Genomic DNA, 23416 nt, shown 5'->3' on the forward strand with positions numbered 1-23416 from the left:
AGATGATAGCTCCCTAGCGAGGCCCTTCCTTACACTCTATTTAATTTGTACTCTTCCTCCCTTAGCACTTCCTGCAGCCTGACATATTAAATAGTCACTTCTTTATTTTCTGTGTCCCCCTGCTTGAGTGTAAGCTTCATATTGGCATTCACTTTTTTCCCCCCTTAATACATCCTTTTATCTCTAGTATCTAGTGCCTGGCATGTAATGAATCTTCAGCAGCTTGTTGCTGAGTGAGTAAATGAAAGACTTCCCCAAGATCACTCACTGGTGAGTGGTGGGGCCAGACTTTGCACCTGGTATCTGTCTGATTGCAGAGATCACACTGTCCTGTTCACCCTGCTCTCCCCTTGCCACAGCGAGTACTGGGAAAATGGTGGATGCCTCATAAGTAGAAGATAAAAACAACAGCAAACAAACACATAGAGACAGACATTGGATTGGTGATTACCAGAGGGGAGGAGAGGAGGGAGGATAGCGAAAGGGATGATTAGGCACATGTGTGTGGTGACGGATTATAATTAGTATTTGGGTGGTGAACATGATGTAATCAATGCAGAAATAGAAGTATAATGATGTACACCTGAAATTTATATAATGTTACAAACCAATGTTACTGCAATAAGGAAATAAATTAATTAAAAAAAAAAAAAGAAAGAAAGAAAATGGTGGCTGCTATTATTATGAAGACTAGTTCCTTTCCTGGAACAATTGTGGGTACCTGCTGTCTTGAAGGGATCCTTGTCACCTCACCCAGGAGGAACCTTTTTCCTCTGGAACCTTAAAGTGTCCCAGATTTCCCATCACACCAAATCTGGCCTTCTGTTACAGGACCTGGCACACCTCCTTTTGTCCAGTAGAATGTTCAAGGGAACCATTCCTGGATTTAAAATGGTTCTTGATCCTCTTTCACCACCAGCGTCTCACACTGTTTGCATCTGGGGTCATGCTAAGCTTGTTCAAATTGAAAGCAAAACAGTAACCTTATCATACTGTTTGCCATGCTGCTCTCCAAGGTATTTGAAGTTTTGCTTAAAATAATTTAGGCAGGAAATCCATGTATTCTCTGGTGGCTGCTAGTGAGACCAGCGTAGTGTGTACTTATTTCAGATGACTTATCACAGACATCTCCAAAAAGAATGGCAGGCTGCAAGGAAATGGAAAACTGTGTCATGTTCTCTAAGTTTAAATGACCTGCTAATGGCACTAACTAACCCACAGCTTTTCTGGAACATGAAAAATAGTTGTGATTGAAGGCAAATGTCTTCGTGCTTCTACCAAACACAGCTTCAGTGTCTATTTGGATTTAAAAAGAGAAAGATTATTGTTTTTGCTGAATTTTCCCATTTGGAGTCTGACTTCTGTAACTATGCCATCATAGGAATACAGGGGAAATGGCTGCAAGTAAAGTGTGGATTCTCCTGTGAATAATGCGAGTGTTAACTAGGTTGACTGGGTTAGGGGGCATCCTGTGCTAGACAAATAGCGTAGACATCTTCACCTTTAGCACGAACTTAACATGGCCGGACTGAGTTCTGTATGGAGGCTCCAATGAGACTATGCACTTGAAGATGCTCTGTAAACTCCAAAGTGCTACATAAGATGAAGCAATGTTATTATTTTATTCTTTTGAGAACCCCTTGTATATGGACGTAGCTCTCAAATTTTGGTTAGCACGTTAAATACAGCCCTTACTTCTTTTTTGCTTTTGGACCTATCTTTGTGTTTCGGCCTTTTCAGTATAACTTATTTTAATTTTGGATAAGAAACTCATCTAACCATGTAGATGCAAGTTTCTTTCTGTCTTCTTGGGTACCAGCAGCTGCCCTCTTCTTGCAGTCCTTGAGCAGGGGAGAAGGTAAAGTTCTGAACACTGTCAAAGTGACTCAAAATATGCACTGAAATGATTAATGATTAAATTTTAGGTTTAAGGTTGCATTGCTAACCAGTGTTTTCAAGCCTTGTGTTCTTGAATTCTGAGTGAGCTATTGGCGTGGAGGGAGAAGTATGCTTTTCTCCCGGCTGTTACATTGTCTTCATTTCCATTCCCAAACTAGTAAATCACTCTCAAGAAATACGCATCTTAAAACAACATCAACAACAAACTTTTAGTTTGATCAGTTGCAAACGTTGGTATTTATTTAGATTTGACTTTGAGGATTCAATCATAATTGATCATCTCTAAGTTGATTGGTTTGTTGGGGGATGTGCAGAGATATGGAATGGGGTGTAACTTGTTATTTTTGGCCCTCAATGACTTGACATTACTCAGGCTTTTGTTGTGCTGCCTTCCTGGAAAACCCAATGTTCTCTTGCTCCCAAGGCAGATGAAATCTTCTTGACTTGAAAATAAACAAATCAGATGTGGTGCTTGTATAAACTTAAACTAATGGGATGGTTGACTTCCTGTGCCTCGCCACGTAGTCACCTTGCCAGTAGAGAGGTGGGAAGCGTCTGACCGATTAAATGGCTCCCTTCACTTTTCTGGTATTAATCCTTAAGCTATAGAGATATATTGGCCAAGTTCAGTTCTTAGTTTTCCTTTTTATAAATGTCATCCATGTGGAACCACATCACCATCTCTGTAACTCCAAGGTCTACCTCAGAGTCGCATTCAGAGTAGTCTCTGAAGAAGACCTGTTGAATGACTGAAGGTGCTGTATTAGTGATCTATTGCTGTGTAACAAATTACCCTCAGATTTAGCGGCTTAAAATAATAAACATTTACTTGTTTCAGTTTGTGTAGGGTAGGAATCCAGGCGTGGCTTAGCCACATGCTCTGGTTCAGGTCTCTCACAAGGCTGCAGTCAGGGCGTCAGCTGAAGCTGCAATTGTCATCTCAAGGCTTGACTAGGGGAGGATCCATGTCCACTCATGTGGCTGGTGGCAGACCCCAGGTCCTTACTGCCTGTTGACTGGATATATCATTTCCTTGCCACTTGAGTCTCTCCATAAGGCAGCTTACAAGATGGCAGTTGGATTTCCTCAGAGTGAGAGAGGGCACCCAAGAGAGAAGCCAGTCTTTTTATAACTTAATCTCTGAAATGACGGAATGCTAGGGGCCGGCCCAGTGGCGCAAGCGGTTAAGTGCACGCGCTCCGCTGCGGCGGCCTGGGGTTCGCCGGTTCGGATCCCAGGTGCGCACTGACGCACCGCTTGGCTAGCCATGCTGTGGCGGCGTCCCATATAAAGTGGAGGAAGATGGGCACGGGTGTTGGCCCAGGGCCAGTCTTCCTCAACAAAAAAAGAGGAGGATTGGCAGATGTTAGCACAGGGCTGATCTTCCTCACACAAAAAAAAAAAGTGACGGAATGCCATATTCTGTTCATTAGAGGTGGGTCAGTGAGTGCAGCCCACACTCAAGGGGTGGGGATTATATAAGAATATGAATACCAGGAGGAAGGGATCACTGGGGGCCACCTTAGAGTCTGCCTACTAGTGAGATAAGTATGGTATAGTTGGGGTTGGTTTTTTATTATGTTATTTAATACATGAGATTGAAGTTTCTGGTGTGCTCATAAAGCTGCAGGAGCTGAACCAGGGCAGCAGGAGGTCAGATAGTTGCAGGGGAAGGTTGACTGGCTAGTTTCTAAGAGACTTTCTATAAATTCATGACTGTCCAAGGTCTGTCCCCCGAGTCTTGAAGGTTGAAAAGCTTATTTATGCATCTGCCTCCTCCAGCGCAGATTGCTGATTCTTCTTAAATATACCTACAGAGGGCCTGGTGCCTGAGGACAGAAGGCCAGCGCCTTGATTTCTAATGGGATGTGCAGACATCAGGCAGGTTGGATGGCCTTGTCTTCCTGATCAGCAGGATCTGCCTGTGGAGGAAAGCAGCCTAGGTCAGGCAAAGATCAGAAGGTCATCTGGAGAGCACAGAGTCGGATCGTGCTGTTACACGTCTGTTACACCTGAGATGCGCACCAGCACCAGGCTTTGCTAAACAGCTGCATCCTGTGTCATGATGGGGGTGCCTGCCCGGCTCTGATGGGCGCTGCTGCCTTGTTATTTAACTTCTAAGTCCCATTTCTAAGTGCAGCCTCCTCTCAAATTCTGTTTTTTTTAATCAAATTGTTTGTTTTTTTTAAATGAAAATTTTGCAGATTGCCTTATTATAAAAGACCTGATACTTCTAGCCTCCACCCTCCCCCATTCCCTACTCCCCACAGGCAACTGCTTCCGACTTTTTAACTGATGCTTTTGGGAGTCACCTTGATATCTATGAATAACATGTCTATTGCCACTTGTTGATTTCTCAGTTGTAGGTGTTATTTATTGATTTCTCACTGTGGAAGATGAAGAGTAGCTGTCTTTGATCCCTCCACCCCTATGAAGCACACACACACCCCTCCATCTGTCATATAACCTAGCACAGCCATATTATCATTTTTTTTTCAGTCAGTGGTTCGAGATTACATTATTATGACTCTGAAAAGGCTATCCACGGTTGAGTCTTGAAGTACATGCTAATTATTTTTGCACAACTTTTTAATCTTTTTTTAAAAAATTTTGTTGGTGTTCTGTATACTTATCACTAATTCAACTCCAAATGCTCCCTGGGTTATGTAAATCTCCTCAGTATGTTCGAACACTTTAGCCATCAGTTTCATCCTGAGGCTTCTCTCTTGGAGTCCTCTGACCTACTATAGCTGGGAGAAGCCCGACTGCTCTGTGGGCCTGTACCCTCCAATTCACTCCTCCTCTTCTTCCTCTTGCTGTATTGAGATATAATTCACATGCGGTGCAATTCACCCTTTTATAGTACACAATTCAGTGGTTTTGGTATGTTCACAAAGTTGTGCAACCATCACCACTAATTCCAGAACATTGTTATCACTCCAAAACGAAACCTTATACCCATTAGCATTCACTCCCTATCCCTCCTCCGTCCCAGCTGCTGGAAACTAGTACCTATTCTGGACATTTCATGGAATCATGCAATATGTGGCCCTTTATATCTGGCTTTTTTCACTTAGCGTAATGTTTTCAAGGTTCCTCCATGTTGTAGCATATATCAGTACTTCATTCCTTTTTATGGCTGAATAATATTTCATCTTATGGATACACCACATTTTGTTTATTCGTTCATCTGTGATGGTCATATGGGTTTCTTTCACTTTTTGGTTATTATGAATAACTTTCTCACTCAGTTTTGTGTTGGATCCCCTATTTCTTGGAATCTCTGTTTTCCTCTTCCTAGATTTCTTCTCTTCTTTTGGTGGGAGGTAAAATTTTTGAGAGATTACGTGTCTGAAAATGTCTTGACCTACTTCTCACGTGGTTTGGCTTGGTGTATAACTCTAGGTTGGAAATAATTCTCCTCAGGATGGTAATTGTATCACTTCATTGTTTTCTAGCTTACAGTGTTACTGTTTAGAAATCCTATGCTATTTATAATATTCTCTCCTTTGTAAAAGTTCTGCTTCCACTTTGGAAGTTTGTACCTTCTTCTCTTTGTTCCCCATGTTCTAAAATTTAACTTGTGAGGTACATGAGTGTGACTTTCATTTCATCCGTTGTCCTGGGTGCTCACTGAGCTCTTCTATCTCAATATTCGTGTCTGTTGCTTCTGGGACATTTCTTGAATTATATCTTTGATCTCCTCCTTTCTGTGTTATCTTTTTTTTCCCTCCTTTCTTGAGCTCTTTTCATATGGTAACTTTCCATTCGTTTCTTGTTTTCTGTTTTGTTTTCCTTTGGTTCTATTTTCTGGAAATTTTCTTACATTTTATCCTTTCCATTTCTGCTGTCATAGTTTTGCTTTCCAAAAGAGCTCTTTTGCTCTCTGTGTTCTTCTTGTTTCCTCTTTTTAGCTAGCTTCCTATTGTTTCTCAACTACACCATCTTCTCCTCTCTCTCTGAGAATATTACCGATGGTTTGCTTTTGAAGTATTCTTTTCCCTAAGTCGTATCTCTTTCCTGTGAGTTGTTTTCTGTCTGTTTAGTCTGATTGCTATCTTACATCTTAGGAGCTTGTCCTGAATGTAAGGTGATTTCTGGCTGTCTACTCAGATGTAGGAGTGGGGTACTAAAAAGCTGATTAAAAACTATGATCATGGGCCGGCCCTGTGGCTTGGTGGTTAAGTGCGCGTGCTGCGATGCTGGTGGCCCGGGTTCGGATCCCGGGTGCGCATCGAGGCACCACTTCTCCGTTCATCCTGAGGCCGAGTCCCGCATACAGCAACTAGAAGGATGTGCAGCTACGACATACAACTATCCACTGGGGCTTTGGGGGGAAAAAGTAAAATAAATAAAATCTTTAAAAAAAAAAAAAAACTATGATCATTTCTTGATGGGGTGATCTGGCTATGCCATTTCACTGGAGAGCCCCCCAGATTGGTCTCTTCAGGTCTTTTCTCTTCAGCTGGTTAGATTCCCAGGAAAATACTTTCTGTTCCCTTGCTTAGAAGTATACCTGTTGGCTGCCTGCTCTTCTGGGAATGCGCAGGGAGGGGAGGGAAGAAGAATGGAAGAACCTCAAAAGTTCAGCCTGTGTTCTTTTTCTCTCTCCATTTTCAATACGATGTCCCTGCCTTCAACTCAGTCCAGTCCTACTGTTTTACCTTTTCCAGAGAATAAACCCCTAATCTTCTGCTAATTGCTTCTTAAAATAGACTTTTGATCCCTTCTTTTGACTTTTAGCCCAGTGTTCACTCCCATTTCCAAAAGTGTCTCTAAACTAGCAATTTTTCAGCCTTTGGCACGTTGTTCCGTTTTCGTCAGATTGTGTTTGGGTGTTGCGCACTTGCAGCTAAGAAGGAAATTTTCTCAGGTCTGTCAGGTTACTTACCACTTATCTACCTGCTTCTCAACTTCTAAAATTTTGTTGTCTTGTTTTCTCTCTCATTCTCTTTTTCCTTAAGGATGATGCCTTTAGAAAGAATTTTTTAAATTGGTATTTTAATGGGATTCTGAGAAGATATGAATATAAATTAATGTGTTCAGTCAGTCAACTTTAACTGAAAGTACTTTAAATTTTTTCTAATCCCTATGTCAGGTTTCAGATTCTACTCCCTACAGTAGTGGCTGAAACTGTGGTCACCACTGGGATGGAAACAACTTGGGGTTTCATTCCAGCATGTTCTGTATTGTCACTGAGGGGCGTCGCTGCCTCTGCGGGCTCTAACCCGTTGTGGCCTGGTGGAGGTGCAGTGAAGGGCTGAAGACGGAGCCACAGGTCCCTTCAGGCTCAGCGATGCTCATTTTGGCCCACTCTTTACCCACTTTGACTTTCTCCCTCAGCGTCATTCTCTTTCACCCCATCCCCTGCCTCTCATATCCCGGTCACTGGAGGGCTGCCCTTACCATCTCATCACACTTGATCGAGGCATCTCCCAGAACACACAGGAAATGGGATCTGCACAGTTGATGCTTGTTTCCGACTTGGGGCTAATCCATATTCTTAATATACACCACGGATCCTTTTCTTAACCACTGCTGCTCTTTTTCTCCTACGTTTTTTGGAATTATCTGGCTCATTCCCAGTTTTTGTTTATTTACTCTTGTCTACACAGCGAGTATATATGGATATATACCTAAAAGTAGAAACAGTACCCGTTGGTGTCTCCTGTGCTGATTCTTGCGCCGATCCGGGGACCCATCTCTTGTTAAGATGCTTTTGCATTGTCATTATGCATTGGTTTTAGAGTTTTTCCAGAGGCTGACTTGCTTTCACTCTAAGTATGGTTTATAAATGTCAGTTCCTACTAGTTCTACCTATAATCTGAGCCCCACTACCATTTAACATTGGGCTGTAAGCAGGCACTACCTCACTGGAAAACTTTTTTGTAGGAGAAAAAGAAATTTGACTGATACAAAAGATGCAAGTTGTAGGCTCTATGTCTTGCCAATGCGTTGTCTGTTTTCCCCTGGAACGGGAAGTAGTGACAAGATCATTCCCCAGACTCATGTGCATCTGTCTCTATGACAGTTCTTCCATTTTTAAATACAGCTTACCATTCACTTTATTGTACTTGTGTGAAAATGTTACAATGTTGAAGTAATTAGTAATTGTGATTTTTTTTTTTTTTTTGTGAGGAACATCAGCGCTGAGCTAACATCTGATGCCAATCCTCCTCTTTTTTCTGAGGAACACTGGCCCTGAGCTAACATCCGTGCCCATCTTCCTCTACTTTATATGGGACGCCGCCACAGCATGGCTTGACAAGTGGTGCGTTGGTGCGCGCCCGGGATCCGAACCAGCGAACCCCGGGCCACCGCAACGGAGTGCGTGCACTTCACCACTTGTGCCACTGGGCTGGCCCTGTGATTTTTTTTTTTAAAGAGCTTTCTCTCTGGAGAAGCCATTTGGAGAAGAAGAAATATTTTTTTTACTAGGAGAGTAAGTTTTGATTACTGTTAAAATATTTATGGAGTGTCTTTCTTTTCTTAAAGTTGTACCAAATCTTTGGAACGTTGATGGAGAAGTTACAGTCGCTGAGCAGAAGCCGGGAGAAGTCGCTGAGGAACTAGCGAGCTCCTATGAAAGAAAGCTCATCGAGGTAAGGCTATTCCTGATGTCGGCTGCTCTGGGGGCTTTCCAGAAACAAGCCCAGCCTGTTAAAACAGATGTTAGCAAAATAGCCAATGAAACAGTGAAATTGTTTGCCCTCCCAAACAAACAAAACACGAAGTGGTAAAACCATTGCACTTGGTAAAGACAAGTAAGAGCTGGCTCTTTGAAAAATGTCATTTATTAGAACTTTGGACATCTGCGGCAAGGAAATAAGAGAGAACACAAAAATATGTAATGCTAAAAATAAGAAAAGAAATGTATCCTTGGATTTGGAGAACATTAAAAACAGGAGAGACTATCACATACAACTTTGTGCTGATAAATGTGAAAATATGAATGAGATGGACTATTTTCTAGGATAACGTTTATTATCAAAATTAATCGAAGATGGGGCCGACTGCCTGAAGGAACGTGCGGAAGAAAGTTGTAAAAGTAATTAAAGAGCTGCTTCCCTAGAAGGTAGCAAGCCTGGATGGTCTTACGGTGATTTTGAGGAAACTCTTCAGGGTATGCACAGTAGGCCCTTTGCTGTTTATATTTCCTTAAAACATTATATCTGTTTCTATACTTATACCTATATCTCTGTGTCTTGGTTCAAGTGTGCATTACTCTGATACAAAAAAACCTGACAAAGATAGCATAAAAACAAAACTACAGACTAGTTTAATTTGTCATAGATGCATAAAAATTCTAGAAAAATATTAACCAATCAAATTCAGTCACATGTTAAAGGAACAATCCACATAAAAGTAGGATTTATTTAAAAATTTCAAGGATGGCTTAATGTTAGGAAGTTCACCAAGTCAGCTCATTAATAGATCAAAGGAGAAAAACCAGATATTGATCTTGATAGGTACTAAAAAGTCGGTTTGATAATGTTCATTATTGATATCTGATACAAGTATTCTTGATAAGTGAAGAATAAAGATACTTCTTTGATATGATAAAGTGTTTTTATCAGAAACCATTAATTATCACCATACTCAATAGTAAAGCTGGGAGGCTGATTTTTTGATCAGGTAACTAATATATAAAATATATATAGATTTGTGTATATGTTGTGGTAGTCACGCAGTGCTATTATTTATTACAAGCCATGTACGTTTATATACATAAATACATATAAGTATACAACTATACTTTCAGTACTTTCTAAATCTTCTGCAGTGAGTTCCAAGTTTTACTTTTGGAATCAGAAAACACCCATCATTGCCATGGAGACATGCCTGATCTAGGGGTGGGTTTCAGAGGCAGGGCCTTTGAGGAGGAGCCCCTAAACTCATTCCTGGTTCAGGTGACAACCTTGTGGTCTGTTCCATCTGTTTCTAAATCAACTCTAAAGAAGGGAGGTGACTTTAGAAGCAACTTGAATGCTAACTCAAGAGAGCTCAAGGGGAGGCATGCTGGGGTCTTAGCAACACAGGCTAGTGAGTGAAGGGTTAAAAACCGGGATGGAAGGGCCTGGGGACTGGGGAGACTGTCTGTCCCTGTAGAGCCTCTCCCCACCACTATGCCCATCCTTGGAGCCTCATTCGGGAGGGTCATGCGACCAGAGTTGGCTGGTGGCAATGCCAGGGTGCTGGGCCATCAGTCCATTCCCAGAAAGCCCTGGTGCAGAGGGGAACGGGCTTCTTACCCTCAGGATTGTGACGAGCTGAGTGTTTGTCTCCCTGGGGACTCCGAGTCCCTGGAAGGCAGAGCCTGTGTCTTTTTCATCTCTGTATACTCTGTATACTCAGCTACCATTTATTGGCAAACAGTAAATGCTAAATAACCCTTGAATGAAAGTATTTGTAAGTTCTCCTAGGACAGGGATGTCTCTTCTTTGTTGGATGATTGAAGGGCTGATGAGCTAGGAGGGTGAAAGGGTTCTTATTAGAGTGGAAGTGAGTTGAGGCTTCTGTTCTTTCAGGGAAACCAGGGCGAGGTGTTCAGTTGCAAGGAGTGCGTCAGACCTGCGCAGGTTAGAGACCAGTGCTTGTTTCCCTGGACTCTCTTGAGCACGCGCAGCACTGGGCCTGGGGCAGTGATCTAAATGTAGGTTCGTCCAGCTGGAAGGCTGACATGCTCATCAGTAACTCCGGCTCAGAGGGGCTCCTGAAGGCAGCGACTGGCTGCTTAACCCGCTGAGTTAACACCGTGGTTCACTCATGGGCCAGGTGGTTGGTTGGTTGGTTCATTCCGTGTTTGTTGGGCACCTGCTTTCTGCATAGGAAACAACAAGAACAAAGGCCCGGGCTGGCCCCATGGCTTAGTGGTTGATTGTGTGCGCTCCGCTGCTGACGGCCCGGGTTGGGATCCCAGGCGCGCACTGATGCACTGCTTCTCTGACCATGCCGAGGCCGCGTCCCACATACAGCAACTAGAAGGATGTGCAGCTATGACATACAACTATCTACTGGGGCTTTGGGGGGGAAAAAAAGAAAGAACAAAGGCCCTACACAGAGAAAGAATTGGCAGTTTGGTGGAAAGGAGACCCGTGGGCCTGGAACAGAGTGGATGAGGGGAGAGAGGTGGTGCTGTGGCTGGAGAGGTAGGTGGGCCAGACGACAGTGCCTTGGAGGCCATGTTGTGGCCGTGTCACCACCTGCTTTGACTGTGAGAAAGTCTCACCACCTGCTTTGACTGTGAGAAAGTCTCACCGTCTCACTGAGCTGACTCCAGCTGTGATGTGCAGGGAAGATCAAGGTGTGATGTGGAGTTACTGTCGGGTCCACTTGCACTGTTGCTCTTGTTGGCTGCGAGAGAGTTAAGTGTTGACCTGGCCCATCAGAGGGAGCGGTGGTCGGGGTGTAAAGAATTCTCTTGCTGGCCTTAAGCCTCCTTTCTCATCCTTCTGTGATTCCCTTACCCTGAGAGCAGTGGAGTTGATGGCTCTACTCAGTGAGCTGGGAGAGATGTGAGGTTGAAGCAGAGATGTTTCTCCAGTGGCATTTACCACCCCAGATTGATTTTTTGTTCTTCTTTTGGTCGCAAAGTGAGGTTCTGTCAGTAATCTCTCATCTGTGAATAGCATTAGCACTTCATTACACTGAGACTTCGGCTGAACCCTTTATGTTGGCATTAATCGAGCCTTTAGAGCATTCTTTGTGATGCGCATCTGTCATTTTATTAATGGCTTGGTTTTTACCAGAAAAGAGTTGTAAACACGTGTGGGAGTGGAGAAATGAAAGAATGTGGGGGGAAAGTTGGTGCTCTTTTCTTTCTGTTTCAGAAGGGCAAAGGAAGAAGAAACGTTTCATTTTAAATAATGACTATTTGAAGTAACCCAACAGATGAATTACTCTTGTGTGATTCATCCCAATGAAAAGGGAGTTCCTGAACATTCTTCTCCAGGTGTCTTCAAAGCATTAAAACCACCTGACTCACCTGCACACACACACACACTGCACAATACACATTCGTGCCCAGTGACCTGGAATCTGGCATCCCGGACAGCTCAGAACCCAAAGTCAACACTGTAAGTTGTCTTTTAATGGCTGGTGAGCATCAGGGGCCAGGGACTGGAGGTAGAAAGATTGTTCTTGATACCCTATGATGGTTAACTTTTGAAACAAGAATGAAAGGAGAATGCTGGCAGGAGTAAGTTAATCTGGCAGGGGAGAAACACTAATATAAAAACACGAATTACCTAACACCCTGTGTCATGCTAGCAGCTAGCTGTCGGCTGTTTTATTTCCAGGCACTGTGCTAAGGCTTTTGCGTAGATGAACTCATGTAATCCTCAGCAGAGTTCCTTGAGGAAGATGCTATTCACAGATGGAGTTTTAAGAAGTTAAGTAACTTGCCCAAGATTTCTCAGCTGGTAAGAAGCAGAGCTGGACTCAAATCACCCAGACCATCTAGCAGCAGAGCCGAAATCCAGAATCCTGCTGTGTTCTGGAAGGCCGAGCTCATTGAAGAAACAAAAGAGTGAACTTGACAGAAGAGAAGAGGGAGTCCCTAGTTGTGTTTGAGAGAATGAATGAGAGGAGACGAGGAGGGAAACCAGCAGCAGGTAACAGAAGTGGTAGCAACATCAGCCCTTTGAAGTAGTGGTGGGAGGGGTGCCTCCCACCGCCTTAGTGACTGCAGAAGAAGTGGGGGGGTACGTCCTATCAGTGCTTGGAATTACCTGCTTCTGAGGCGACTTGTGATAGAATGCCAGGCTGCGAGCTTCTCGAGGGCATTGTGGGCCTTATTTTTTTAATTGTGTATTCATTACCTCACACGGTTCCAGCATATAGCAGGAGCTCCATAGATGTTGAATGGAATGACAGTCTGTTGAGTGGATTCAGCTGTGGAGTGTAATGTTTAAAGAGTGACAGATGTGACTCTGGAACCCCAGGTCGAGAGTGAGTTGTACAAGGGACCCGTAGAGCTCAGAGCATCCTAGTGGAAAGAGGAAACATGGGTTCTTTTTTTTTTTTTTTTAAATTTTATTTATTTTTTTTCCACCAAAGCCCCAGCAGATAGTTGTGTGTCATAGCTGCACATCCTTCCAGCCGCTGCACGTGGGACGCGGCCTCAGCATGGCCGGAAAAGCGGCGCGTCAGTGCGCGCCCGGGATCCGAACCCGGGCCGCCAGCAGCGGAGCGCGCACACTTAACCACCAAGCCACGGGGCCGGCCCGGAAACATGGGTTCTTGAGAGGAGGCAAACTTTTTTCTGGCACTCAGTTTTAGGGGGAATTTTAGCTTGGAGAGTCTGGAGAGGACATTGAGTCATATACAGATGGATGGTCCCAACTCACTGAGCACATATTTGTTGAATGCCTTCTAAGTGTCCAGCCTTCAGCTTCCTTTCTCCACCTCAAGTGGCTTTTCCTACCCCAGGAGCAGTAGAGTTGATGGTTCTAAGAGCTGAGCCACGAAAGATGCGAGATTGAAGCCAAGATGTTTCTCAAATGGCATTTACTTCCCCAGACTAAGTTTTCCTTCTTTCTTGATTGCAAAGTCATTGGCGTTTCATCTGTGGATAGCACCTGTGGATAGCATCTGTGTAAGCAAGGCTGGTCGTAGGTTACACAGATGAAGAAGACACAGTCTTTAGGGAGCTCCTAGCCTAGAGGGAGAGGCAGATGCGTTGTTATCACCATCAGGAAGCAGAGTTGAAGTGCAAACACAGAGTTTCGCCTCAGGGGCTCCTGGAGCCATGTCTTCACAGCAGTTCTGCAGAGCTCTCGTAGCTTACTGGAGCTTCTAGATAGTTCCTTCCTTCTTCTTTGGGATTGTTAGTGATGACCCTCAGAATTTCTTTTGTAAACTTCCCATCCCTCTTGAAGATCTAGACATCAAAACCCTCTCTTAACAAGGGTTTTGAAGATAAAAGATGTTGGACACATCCAAGGTAGGTCAGTTCTAAGATTCTTGCTTCTTTACCTCTTTTAAGTACAATTCCTTTGGTTTAGACTCATCTCCAGAGATTTTTCCATTCTTTTCCGGAAGTTGCCTTCAGGAAAAATGTAAAATGTTGGTGGCATTTTTTATCCTGCATCTCTTTGCCACCGCCTTCTGCAGCCTGGTGGCTGGGAGAGCACACGATGTCCTGCATCAGACAGACTGAGTTCAGATCTGTCACTTCAGTGTGTTCCTAAGCCTCAGTTTCTCTGTCAGTAAAATGCAGCCAGTAATACATACTAGTAAGATTGCTTTGAAGATTAAATATAAAGAATCAGTGCCTCCTGTCTACTACTTTGTGACTTCTTTTCTCCTTCTGTTCTGATGTCCTTTGGAGGGATGACCTCTCCACCATTGTTGGGTGTCTTGGTGGGGGAGTAAATCCAAGTCCTCTGCCCTCCTTTGGCCCAGGGGTGGCCTGTGACCTGACCCAGGGCAATTGGGGCTTTAGCTCCTGAGTTATATGAGAATGACAAAATGCTTGGAGGCCATTTATCCAATAGCAGGATCCTGATAACTCTCCACTTGTTCCTGTGTTGAACTTGCCAGGGCTGTTCTGGTTCCATTCCCTTCTCTGAGGCAGATTCTCCCACTCTCCTGACTGTTTACAGTAATTCCTTTTTAGCTTCAGTTAGAATCTGTTTCCGTTACTTTCCTCCAAAGTACCCTAGCTCATATGAAGCTTTATATGTATATGATCAGTAGATGTCATCTCCCCTCATTTCCCTTCCATTCTCTCCTTACCAGGGCTCCTTTATTCTGCCTTGTTTATACTGTCTTAGTCTTGCTTTTCAGCCCCACATCCCCGCCGTTTTCTCGCCTGTGTGCCCTGTACCTCAATACTGCCAGTCCCTCCTCTGCAAACACATCTTTACTTCCTCCCACGTGGCAGGACTCAGCCAGCTGTTGATTGATTTTTTTAAATTATGGGATACTTATCATTTACTGTACGAGTGTAGTTAGTCCCTGAATTTTTGCTCATGGGCGAAATAAATGGTATATTAGCAACATTTATTCTCATTAAAATGGCAGAGTTACCATTAATGGAAAAGTAAGCTTAAGCGTCAAGCTGGTAAAAAATACATTCATAATCACACACTAGATAACTGTGAGTGTGATCATCATTTTAATAAAATGTAAAAGTTCCTGCTGCAGCTGGGACCTGGGGAGCAATTACACCACCGGCACTTGCTTCATAAATTGGCACCAATGGGTTCCAACACTCTTGATGTATCTAAGTCATTTTTATACAAAAGAAGGATGGGATTTTAAATAAAATACTGGATTCCCTGTAAGTACTCAGGATAAAGAACTCTGAGCTGAGATCTACATTAAACTGATGCTCAAAATGAAAAGTATGATGTTTGTTTTTATTTTTTAATCACATAATGCTGAGTGATTGAGACCAGGTTCTCGCCTTATGTAAGGGGGGAAGAAAGTTTTCTCACCACGCAAAACTGAGTGTTTAAGTGCTGTTATGTATGACTGAAAACTGGTAAGGAGTACTCTTTTCTAGAGGTATAGGTGTAATTCTCACTAAAGTGTGAATGACTAACAAGGCGAAACCTCCAAGGAATTCTCAAAATCTTTTTATTATGGAAGAGTTTGAAACATGTACAAAAATAGAATAGTATAGTGAGCCTCCATGTACCCATCACCCGGCTTCAACAGTTACTAACCCCTGGCTGATCTTGCTTCATCTGTATCCCAGCCTACTCCCCAGTCTCTCATGATATTTTGAAGCAAACCCGAGATTTCATGTCATTTCATTCATGAGTATTTCAGAATATATCTGTGAAAGACAAGAGCTCTTAAAAAAAAAAAAACGCCAAAATACCATTAAAAAGCCTTATAAGGGAGGCTCATGCTGGTCCCAGTGAATCTCAGATTGGAATATCAGAGAGAGACTTCTTTTAACAGAGCACCTTTCAGGGGCCCCTTGCCTATTGTTCTGCCTCCTCAGTTGCCTGAGGAAGGAACTTCAGCATCTAATTCGTGCAAGATGGCCAAGCCCGGGTCTTTCCTGCCTCTTGGTTTTGCCCTTTGCTTGGCTGTGTGCATCGATTCCAGTTCGTATCAACCACGGCCGTGTCACCAGCACAGCCACACTGGCCCTCGGGCATTCAGGAATTTGGAGACAAGACGTAACCACAGCTAGTAGTTTTCATTAGTGCTGTGGGTTTCCAGGCCTCCAGTGCGCCCTTGTTCGTGGCTGAACTAGTTCCCCAGTGAAGGTCTCTGAAGGAGAGCGAGGCAGGCTGTATCCCACAGGCAGTTCCATCAGTGGTTTTAAAAAATATTTTTATTACGGATCCTTCAAATACATGTAAGACAGAAGAATGTAACAAGCTTTTGTGGGCCCATCGCCCAACTGCAACACTTGTCAGCTCGTGGCCAGTCTTGCTTTGTCCCGACGTCCTCCTCCGTCCCCAGCTTCTCATGGTACTTTGAAGCAAATCCAAAGCACAGCATTGATTTCATCCCAAAGTATTTTGGAATATATCTCTAATAAAACATAAGGGCCCCACCTATTTTTTTAAAGAAAAAACCCTGTAATATTCTTGTGGCACCTAAAAATTAGCAATAATTCCTTAATACCATCAAATATCTGGTAAGTGTTCAAATTTCTAGTTCAAATAAATTTTGAATAAGGTTCCAAATGGGGTCCATCCACGTGTTGTTATCAGTTGATAAACTTCTTAAGTCTCTTTTAATCTACATGTTCTCCCTTCTGTCTCTCCCCTTCCCTCCATACTTATACTTTATTAGTTGAAGAAACTGGGTCATTGATCCTGGAGAATTTCTCCCATCAGTGTTTTTTGAGCGTCTCTTATGTGCTTGGTACTCTGTGACCTGTTAAGCTTTTGGTGATGTTTATTTAAAGAAAAGCAACCCCCAAACATTGATGATGATGATGGTAACAGCAGTTAGCGTGAACTGACAGTTTGTTCTATTTCTAGGCCCTGTGCTAATTGCGTTACGTTGAATTGTCTAATGCTTGCCGCATCCCTACAGATGAGAAAACTGAGGCTTGGGGATGGCAAGCCACCTGCGCAAGGTCACGGGGCTAGCACGTGTAGAACCAGGATGTGATCCCGTCTGTCTGGCTCCAGAGTCGGCGCTCTTTCCATTCCGCTTCTCTCTGCCCGGCTAGAAACAGGGGTCAGACCTTCCTGGCTGGCTGGCTTTAACTTTTAACCCTAAGGAGGGGCCAGGGTGATGAAAGCAGTGACAAGCATGCTGGCTGTTAGCTCGTCAACCCGAGGGAATTACTGGAGGGATGAGGAGGGATGATGGAACTGAATTCTAGCTGACAGACACAGTACCTGATGTAAGCCTTATTGACGTAAACAAACCCGAGTGCTCGCTCAGATGCAGGCGTGTTCCGATGTCCCTTGTGCTCATGGGATGTCCCCACTCAGTTTCTGTGTGCTAAGGTGACCTGCTCGGTGTGGCAAAGGAAAAGGTTCCTGCTTTGGCAGTGCCCCTCTCCCCGGATGGGCCTTCTTTCCTTCCTGCGTCTCCCTGGGCCTTTCATCGCCACGGCTGTAGTCAGGGCGTGGTCACCTGCCGGTGACAGTGGTGCTCCTGTGCAGGCGTGCCTGTGCTCCCAGACTTGTCAGCGTTTGTCCCTACCCATCTGATTTCTCTGTAGACCTGTGGGCATCTCTTTTCCCATTTCCTGGTGCGGTGGCCACCCTCTATTGGTGATGGTGCCACTGGCCCTGTTGCTTGCTCAGTGTCCCCACCCCGTGTGTTCTGTTCGGCCTCCATGTCTGTTAAAGCCTCAGTTCCGGTGTGTCTGTGATCTGGGGGTCTGGAGTACTTGAACACGAACAGATGAACTTCCTTAGAGAGACACTTGAAAAATGATCCAGTACTCCTTTTTGGGCCATAGATAAAAATAGATGTAATTATGGTGGCTGGTTTTCAGCTTCTCAGCCCCACACTATTTTGGGCCTGTTTTCTATTTGCTTTCCTTCGTGAGGTGGAAAGGGGCTTCATGAAGCTACTTCTGGGCCCCCAGAAGGTGTTGTCTGGTCTCAATGGAAGGGGTTACCGGAGGTGCTGTCCTGTCGGGGTTGGGCTCAGTGTTCAGACTACACCTGGTGAAGGAACAGGGCTGTCCCACATGCCAGATGAGCCCAGTCCGCCAGTAACATCAAGGGTGGTCACCAGCGATGTGGAGCTATGGAAACTGGGAGTGTGGGGGCCAGATTGCTGAGACAGGGAGGAGGGAGGTGTTGAGTTTAGTGCATGTGGATGGAATAATGAACACGTTTATATAAAGATCAGAAAAAGTAGAATGGAACAGGAAATAGGGTAGGAATTCACACATGTGGTAAACTGTACAGAAGACCAGGGGATGATAAATATAAAAATCAGGATAGTGATAACAGAGGAGAGGTTCTCAAAAGTACTAGAAGGTTCTGTGTCTCAAGTGATACAGGCAGTGAATTGGTGCAAAGATATTTGTTTATTACTGTTATTTATTTCCTACAGGTATGTATGTATTATTTATTCTTCTGTATACTTGAAATGTTTCGTAATTTAAAAATTGGATTATCTGGAAGCGTTGGCCCTATATTCCCACACAGCAGCAGTTGGCTGGAGCTGAGTCACAGCTACCTCCTGTGATGCTGCACACACTTTCCAGCTTATTATAGTCCTTAACTACCTACTGTACCTTACGGTTCCTTTGGCCCACCCTATCTCACCTGTTTTCAGTGGCTCAGTTTCTAACCTCCGGCCTTGGAATGTTGGGAGATAGAGCCTGCTGAAAATCATCACTGTATTTTCTGCAAGCATGTAGGTAAGGATGTTGTTGATTACTGACGTTGAGTGTAATTTCTATGTGAGAGAAATTTGTCTCAGGTATAAGAACCAGGAATGATTCTTTCGACTAAAGTCTTTTGGATGCTGTGAATGCTGTCACTGATCATGTTTTCTTCTTTGCCTTGGCTGCTAGGAAGCTCAGAGGCAATATGGGCTCGTCTTTGGCAAAAGTGGAGACCTTGTAGCAACGTATTTTCAGTTCTAACCTTACTATTGGCTTCATCTATTCTCCTGCTGCACCTCCTTCCTTTATTTCCTTGCTTCATTTTAAAATACTCTTCCATAATACAACTGTCTCTAAGTGGCCATACTCTTTTTTGGAAAAAGAGAGGATATAAATTATAAACTCTGATTTACCTAGGATGATGGCAGAATATGGTTTTGTGAGAACATTCTGGAAATCTGAGCTTTATCCAGAATGTTTTATTCGCAAGTCTGCCTTGATCATCTATTTCAGCTGTATGGGTTACTAATTTTCCAAGAATGAGAATATAATTATAATACACTTAACGCTAAAATGCAACTGAACATAATTTGATCTTCGATAATTTAGAAGGCAGTTAGGGAACTTGCTGTGCCTCAAGGCCATAATTACGAACATCAGTTACCATAGTGTGACACTATAAAAAAATCTGGTTATTTCAGCTTTCTGACTAGTTGAAATCTGGAGGAACTAGAATTGAGTCTATGCGTGCAGTGTATATATAGGTCTTTTGAGCCCCGACATGTGAATAGTTCATACATGATTTCCTAGCTGACAAGTGTCAGAAAAGGTGGTGAAAAGAGTTCAGTTCTCCAGACGTTTACCAGGTAGTGCCTGCTGTGTGCCGAGTGCTGGAGAAGTCTTTGCCTTATGGTTGGATGCAAAGTATAGGAATGTATATAGATGTATTGTTTAAAAGTGGTGATGCCGTGGCAGCACGGCGTGGTCTCCTCCCTCAGCGTGGAGGAGTAGTGAGGGAGTCCCTATGCCGGGAAGTAGTGTGTCCACTGGGAGGCAGTGTGGGTGAACTGGGCTGTGGAAGATCTAAGAGGGCCTAGAACAGCCTGGTTTGTTTAAGGGGCTTATCTCTTTTCTTCAGTCTTATCCTTATCGAGGAGGAGGTGGTGGTGGAGACGGTGGTATTACTGGTGGAGGAGGCGATGGTGGTGGAGGGGTAGTGGTGTTGACGGGGAGGTGATGGAAGTGATAGAGGAGGTGGGGTGAGACATGGTGATGCTGGTTTCAGTGTTTGCTGAGCGTTTCTTGCCAGGCACTGTGCTCAGCTCTTTACACGTACTATGTCTTTCAATCCTCATAGCAGCCCTAAGAGGACAGGTCTTTTTTTGTATCTTCCATTTTATAGATGAGGAAGCTGAGGCCTGAAGAAGTTAAGTACGTTCCTCAAGAGGTGGGCATGAGAAGAGGTACCCCAGGCCAGGATATGGATCCATTCCCTCATCTCCCTCAGGTCTTTACTCCGATATCCATTTCTCAGAGAGCCCTTCCCTTAACACCCTATTTTTGCCCCAGCTTTATTGAGATATTAGGGACATATAACTTATGTAGGTTTAAGAACTGTGTAATGTGGTGATTTGATACTTGTATATACTGTGAAATGATTACCACAATAAGATTAGTTAGCATCTCCATCCCCCACGTAATTACCATTTCTGTGTGGGGGGGGGGGTTGAGAACGTTTAAGATTTACTCTCTTAACTTTCAAGCATATAATACAGTATTGTTAATTATAGTCACCATGCTTTACGTTAGAGCCTCAGAACTTACTCATCTTATAACTGCAAGTTTGCGCCCTTTGACCAGCATCTCCCCATTTGCCTACCTCCCAGCCCCTGGTAACCGTCATTCTACTCTCTGTTTCCATGAGTTCAGCTCTTTTAGATTCCACATGTGAGTGAGATCATGTGGTATTTGTCTTTCTCTGTCTGAGTCATTTCGATTGACATCTTGCCCTCAAGGTCCATCCCTGTTGTTGCAAATGGTGGGATTTCCTTCATTTTCTGATGACCCCATTTAAAACTGCTCCCTGCTCCCCCACAGACAATTACTCCTATCTCCTCTCCCTGCTTTGCTTTTTTCCATATTAGTTATCTCCCTTCCGATTTAGTCTCTATTTTACCTGCTCTGTTCATTGTGTGTCCCCACTGGAATGTGGACTCCATGAGGGCAGGAGTTTGGGTCACTTTCGTTCACTGCTGTCTCCAGCACCTTGAACAGTGCCCAGCTCGTGGTGGGGCTGAGGCTGACCGAGCGCTCGTGTTTTCTTCACCTCCTCATGGGACAGTGGGCCGAGTATCGCCAAAACATTTCTTTGTTAAGAGAAGTCACATGACTGGTTTTTTTCTGAAATCTTATTTTCAAAATGTTGGCAACTGAATTTAATTGTAAACACCCAGAGAGTCAAACAAAATACATTTGCTTGCCGAATTCAACTTGCCAGCTGCCCACTTGCTCTCCTCTGTCTATCCGGGAGAAGCACCTGCCAGCTCTACGCAGAGGTGTGCCCAGATTAGATCTACACTTTGTGAAGATCACCCGGCGGCAGTGTGGCATCAGGACTGGAGTGGGGCGTGGCTGGTGCAGTCACCCCACCCAAGGTGACAGGGATCCTCAGAGCACAGTGCAGAGGGCCTCGAGACCTGGACGTTTTAGTGACAAGTGACAGTGTGACAGTGGCAAGTCCCTTTGCTTTTCTGGGCGTGTTTTAGCCTCTTCAGAAAGAGCAGCGGTGTAGGCCCAGCCATATCAGAATCTGAGGCAAAGGCAAAATCAGTAATACTGATTCTATCTGTATTCAGAATTTTGCTATTTTGTTCATTATAGATTTTTTTGCATTAGATTTGATTTTTCAAAATATTGCATGCAAACATTATTAGGATAACTGAGTTTTTTGGTGCCCCCTTAAATTCTGCACCTGACCCCTCGGCACTTGCGTCCCACCCTGGAAGCAGGTTGCTCTTGATGCTGGGGGCCATCGGGCTCTGAAAACCTCTGACGGTGCGATTCAGCCTCCTAATTGTGGTTCTCTGGGCTTGGAATAGGAAAAGATAGTGTTTCCACTTAGAGTTTGGTCAAATCTCTTGTCCTTTTTATGTGGCAAGGCAGAGTACTGACAAGCTGTACCCTGTCCAAATGTACAACGGGCCTTTAAATACATTTTGCGATTTGTTGAAATAGCAGAATCTTTGGCTGGAGAATTGGAATATTACAGAGCCTTTGAAATCTTTGTCCTGGTCTGGCCAAGGCTGAGCGTGTAAATGTCTTTGAATGCGTATTTCGCCGCCTTTACAGACACATTCCCTGCAGCTGAAATTGAAGGCAGCTTTTGCGTTTAATGATGATTGCTCCGAGTTAGCCCATTGCTAATGGCAGAGCTCCCGCTGCAGTGGCCTGGCCTTCGGGGATAATGGCAAAAGGTTAGATTTTGCTTCCCCAGCCCTTTGGAAATTCTTCAAAAAAGTTATTAGGGATCTGACAGCAAAGGACAGACTTGTCAGCTGTGCCAGCCTGTGGACCTCACCAGGAGCACTGGTGTCCAGCTGAGGCAGGATGTCTGTCTTAGGGGGTTGGGTGGAGTCACAGGTCTTCAAGGCTTTGTCTTAAGACAGAGCACTGGGGATGGCCAGAACACGGCTCCACGGGCCGCCTGCGCGGGATGAGAGGGGCCTGAGGGAAGCAGAGTGGTGTCCTCGATGATGTTTGGAGGGACCCAGGCTGGAGTCTCAGCGCCAGCCCTTTCAGGGGTGGGTGGGTGACCAGAATCAGGTTCCTCCCTTTCTCTGCGCCTCCGTTTCCTTGTCCTTAAGTAGTTGATGAACAGACTGTTCTAAGAATGAATTTCAGAAGAGAGCTCTGTAAACCGTAATGGCTTTGATAACGGAAAAATGCAGATTCAAATTCTGGGTACTCGTAACCATTCTGAGACTGAATTTTCTCTTCCATCAAGTGGAGTAGTGATGCAACTGCATGTTGTCATGAGAATGAACGACTATGGATGCCAGGTGCCTGGCAGACAGGGTATGGGATCAATGGTGTGTGATGTTGTTAAGGCGACAGAGAGAACTGTTTGCTCTGGTGTGTAGCAGGGGTGCAGTTCCTGTCACTGAATGAGGTGATGTCATGAGTGGCACGAGGAGCCGTGCCAGGCGTGTGGAAACACCACCACATGCATGTTTCATGAGTGTTGAATGGGGGAACGGGTGCATGAAGTCCCAGCCTCACGAGGGCTGGTCTGGTCCATTTTCCTCACCATCTTATCCTATGTGTCTGGCACAGAGTGGGGCATCTTAGTAGGTGTAGATGTTTGCTGGATGCACGTCTAGGCCAAGAAGAGGTTAGAAGCCGTCAGTGGTAGGATCTGTGGAGGCCGCTCAGCCTCCTCAGTGGTCTCGCGTGCGTCAGAGCCCGGCGTGGCTCTGGGAATCCTCGAGGCCTGTCTGCATGGTGGTCAGTGCCCAGCTGCCTTCTGTCTGGGCTCGAATTTAGCACTGACGGGGCCGCGCTGGTCGTTAACACAGTGAAATACGCCGCCACTGTCAGCAGAGTGCTGCCACCAGATCCCCATGTCATCCTTCACTTCCCCAGCGACCTTGACCCTCCAGACTCTCTACCCACTGGCCACCCCTGCTCTGTTTTTACAATCAGCAGCAGAGGTGGCGCCTCACACTGGCTGTGCTGGCACCTGGC

The 23416-nt window shown here is 44.6% G+C and overlaps 1 protein-coding gene across 4 annotated transcripts in view; it reads left to right on the forward strand.

Annotated features, from left to right (window-relative positions):
• SNX29 (sorting nexin 29) overlaps window positions 1-23416 on the forward strand; it is a 519309-nt gene that overhangs the window by 239695 nt on the left and 256198 nt on the right. For all 4 annotated transcript variants that reach the window (XM_087416977.1, XM_004438061.3, XM_087416978.1 and 1 more), the window contains one exon: window positions 8395-8501. In XM_087416977.1, the coding sequence (XP_087273103.1) occupies window positions 8395-8501 (107 nt within the window). The remainder of the gene's footprint in view (window positions 1-8394; window positions 8502-23416) is intronic.

This window comes from Ceratotherium simum, chromosome 26 (genome assembly GCF_057802395.1).
Source record: "Ceratotherium simum simum isolate JZ-2026a chromosome 26, ASM5780239v1, whole genome shotgun sequence".
NCBI classification, from domain to species: Eukaryota; Metazoa; Chordata; class Mammalia; order Perissodactyla; family Rhinocerotidae; genus Ceratotherium; species Ceratotherium simum.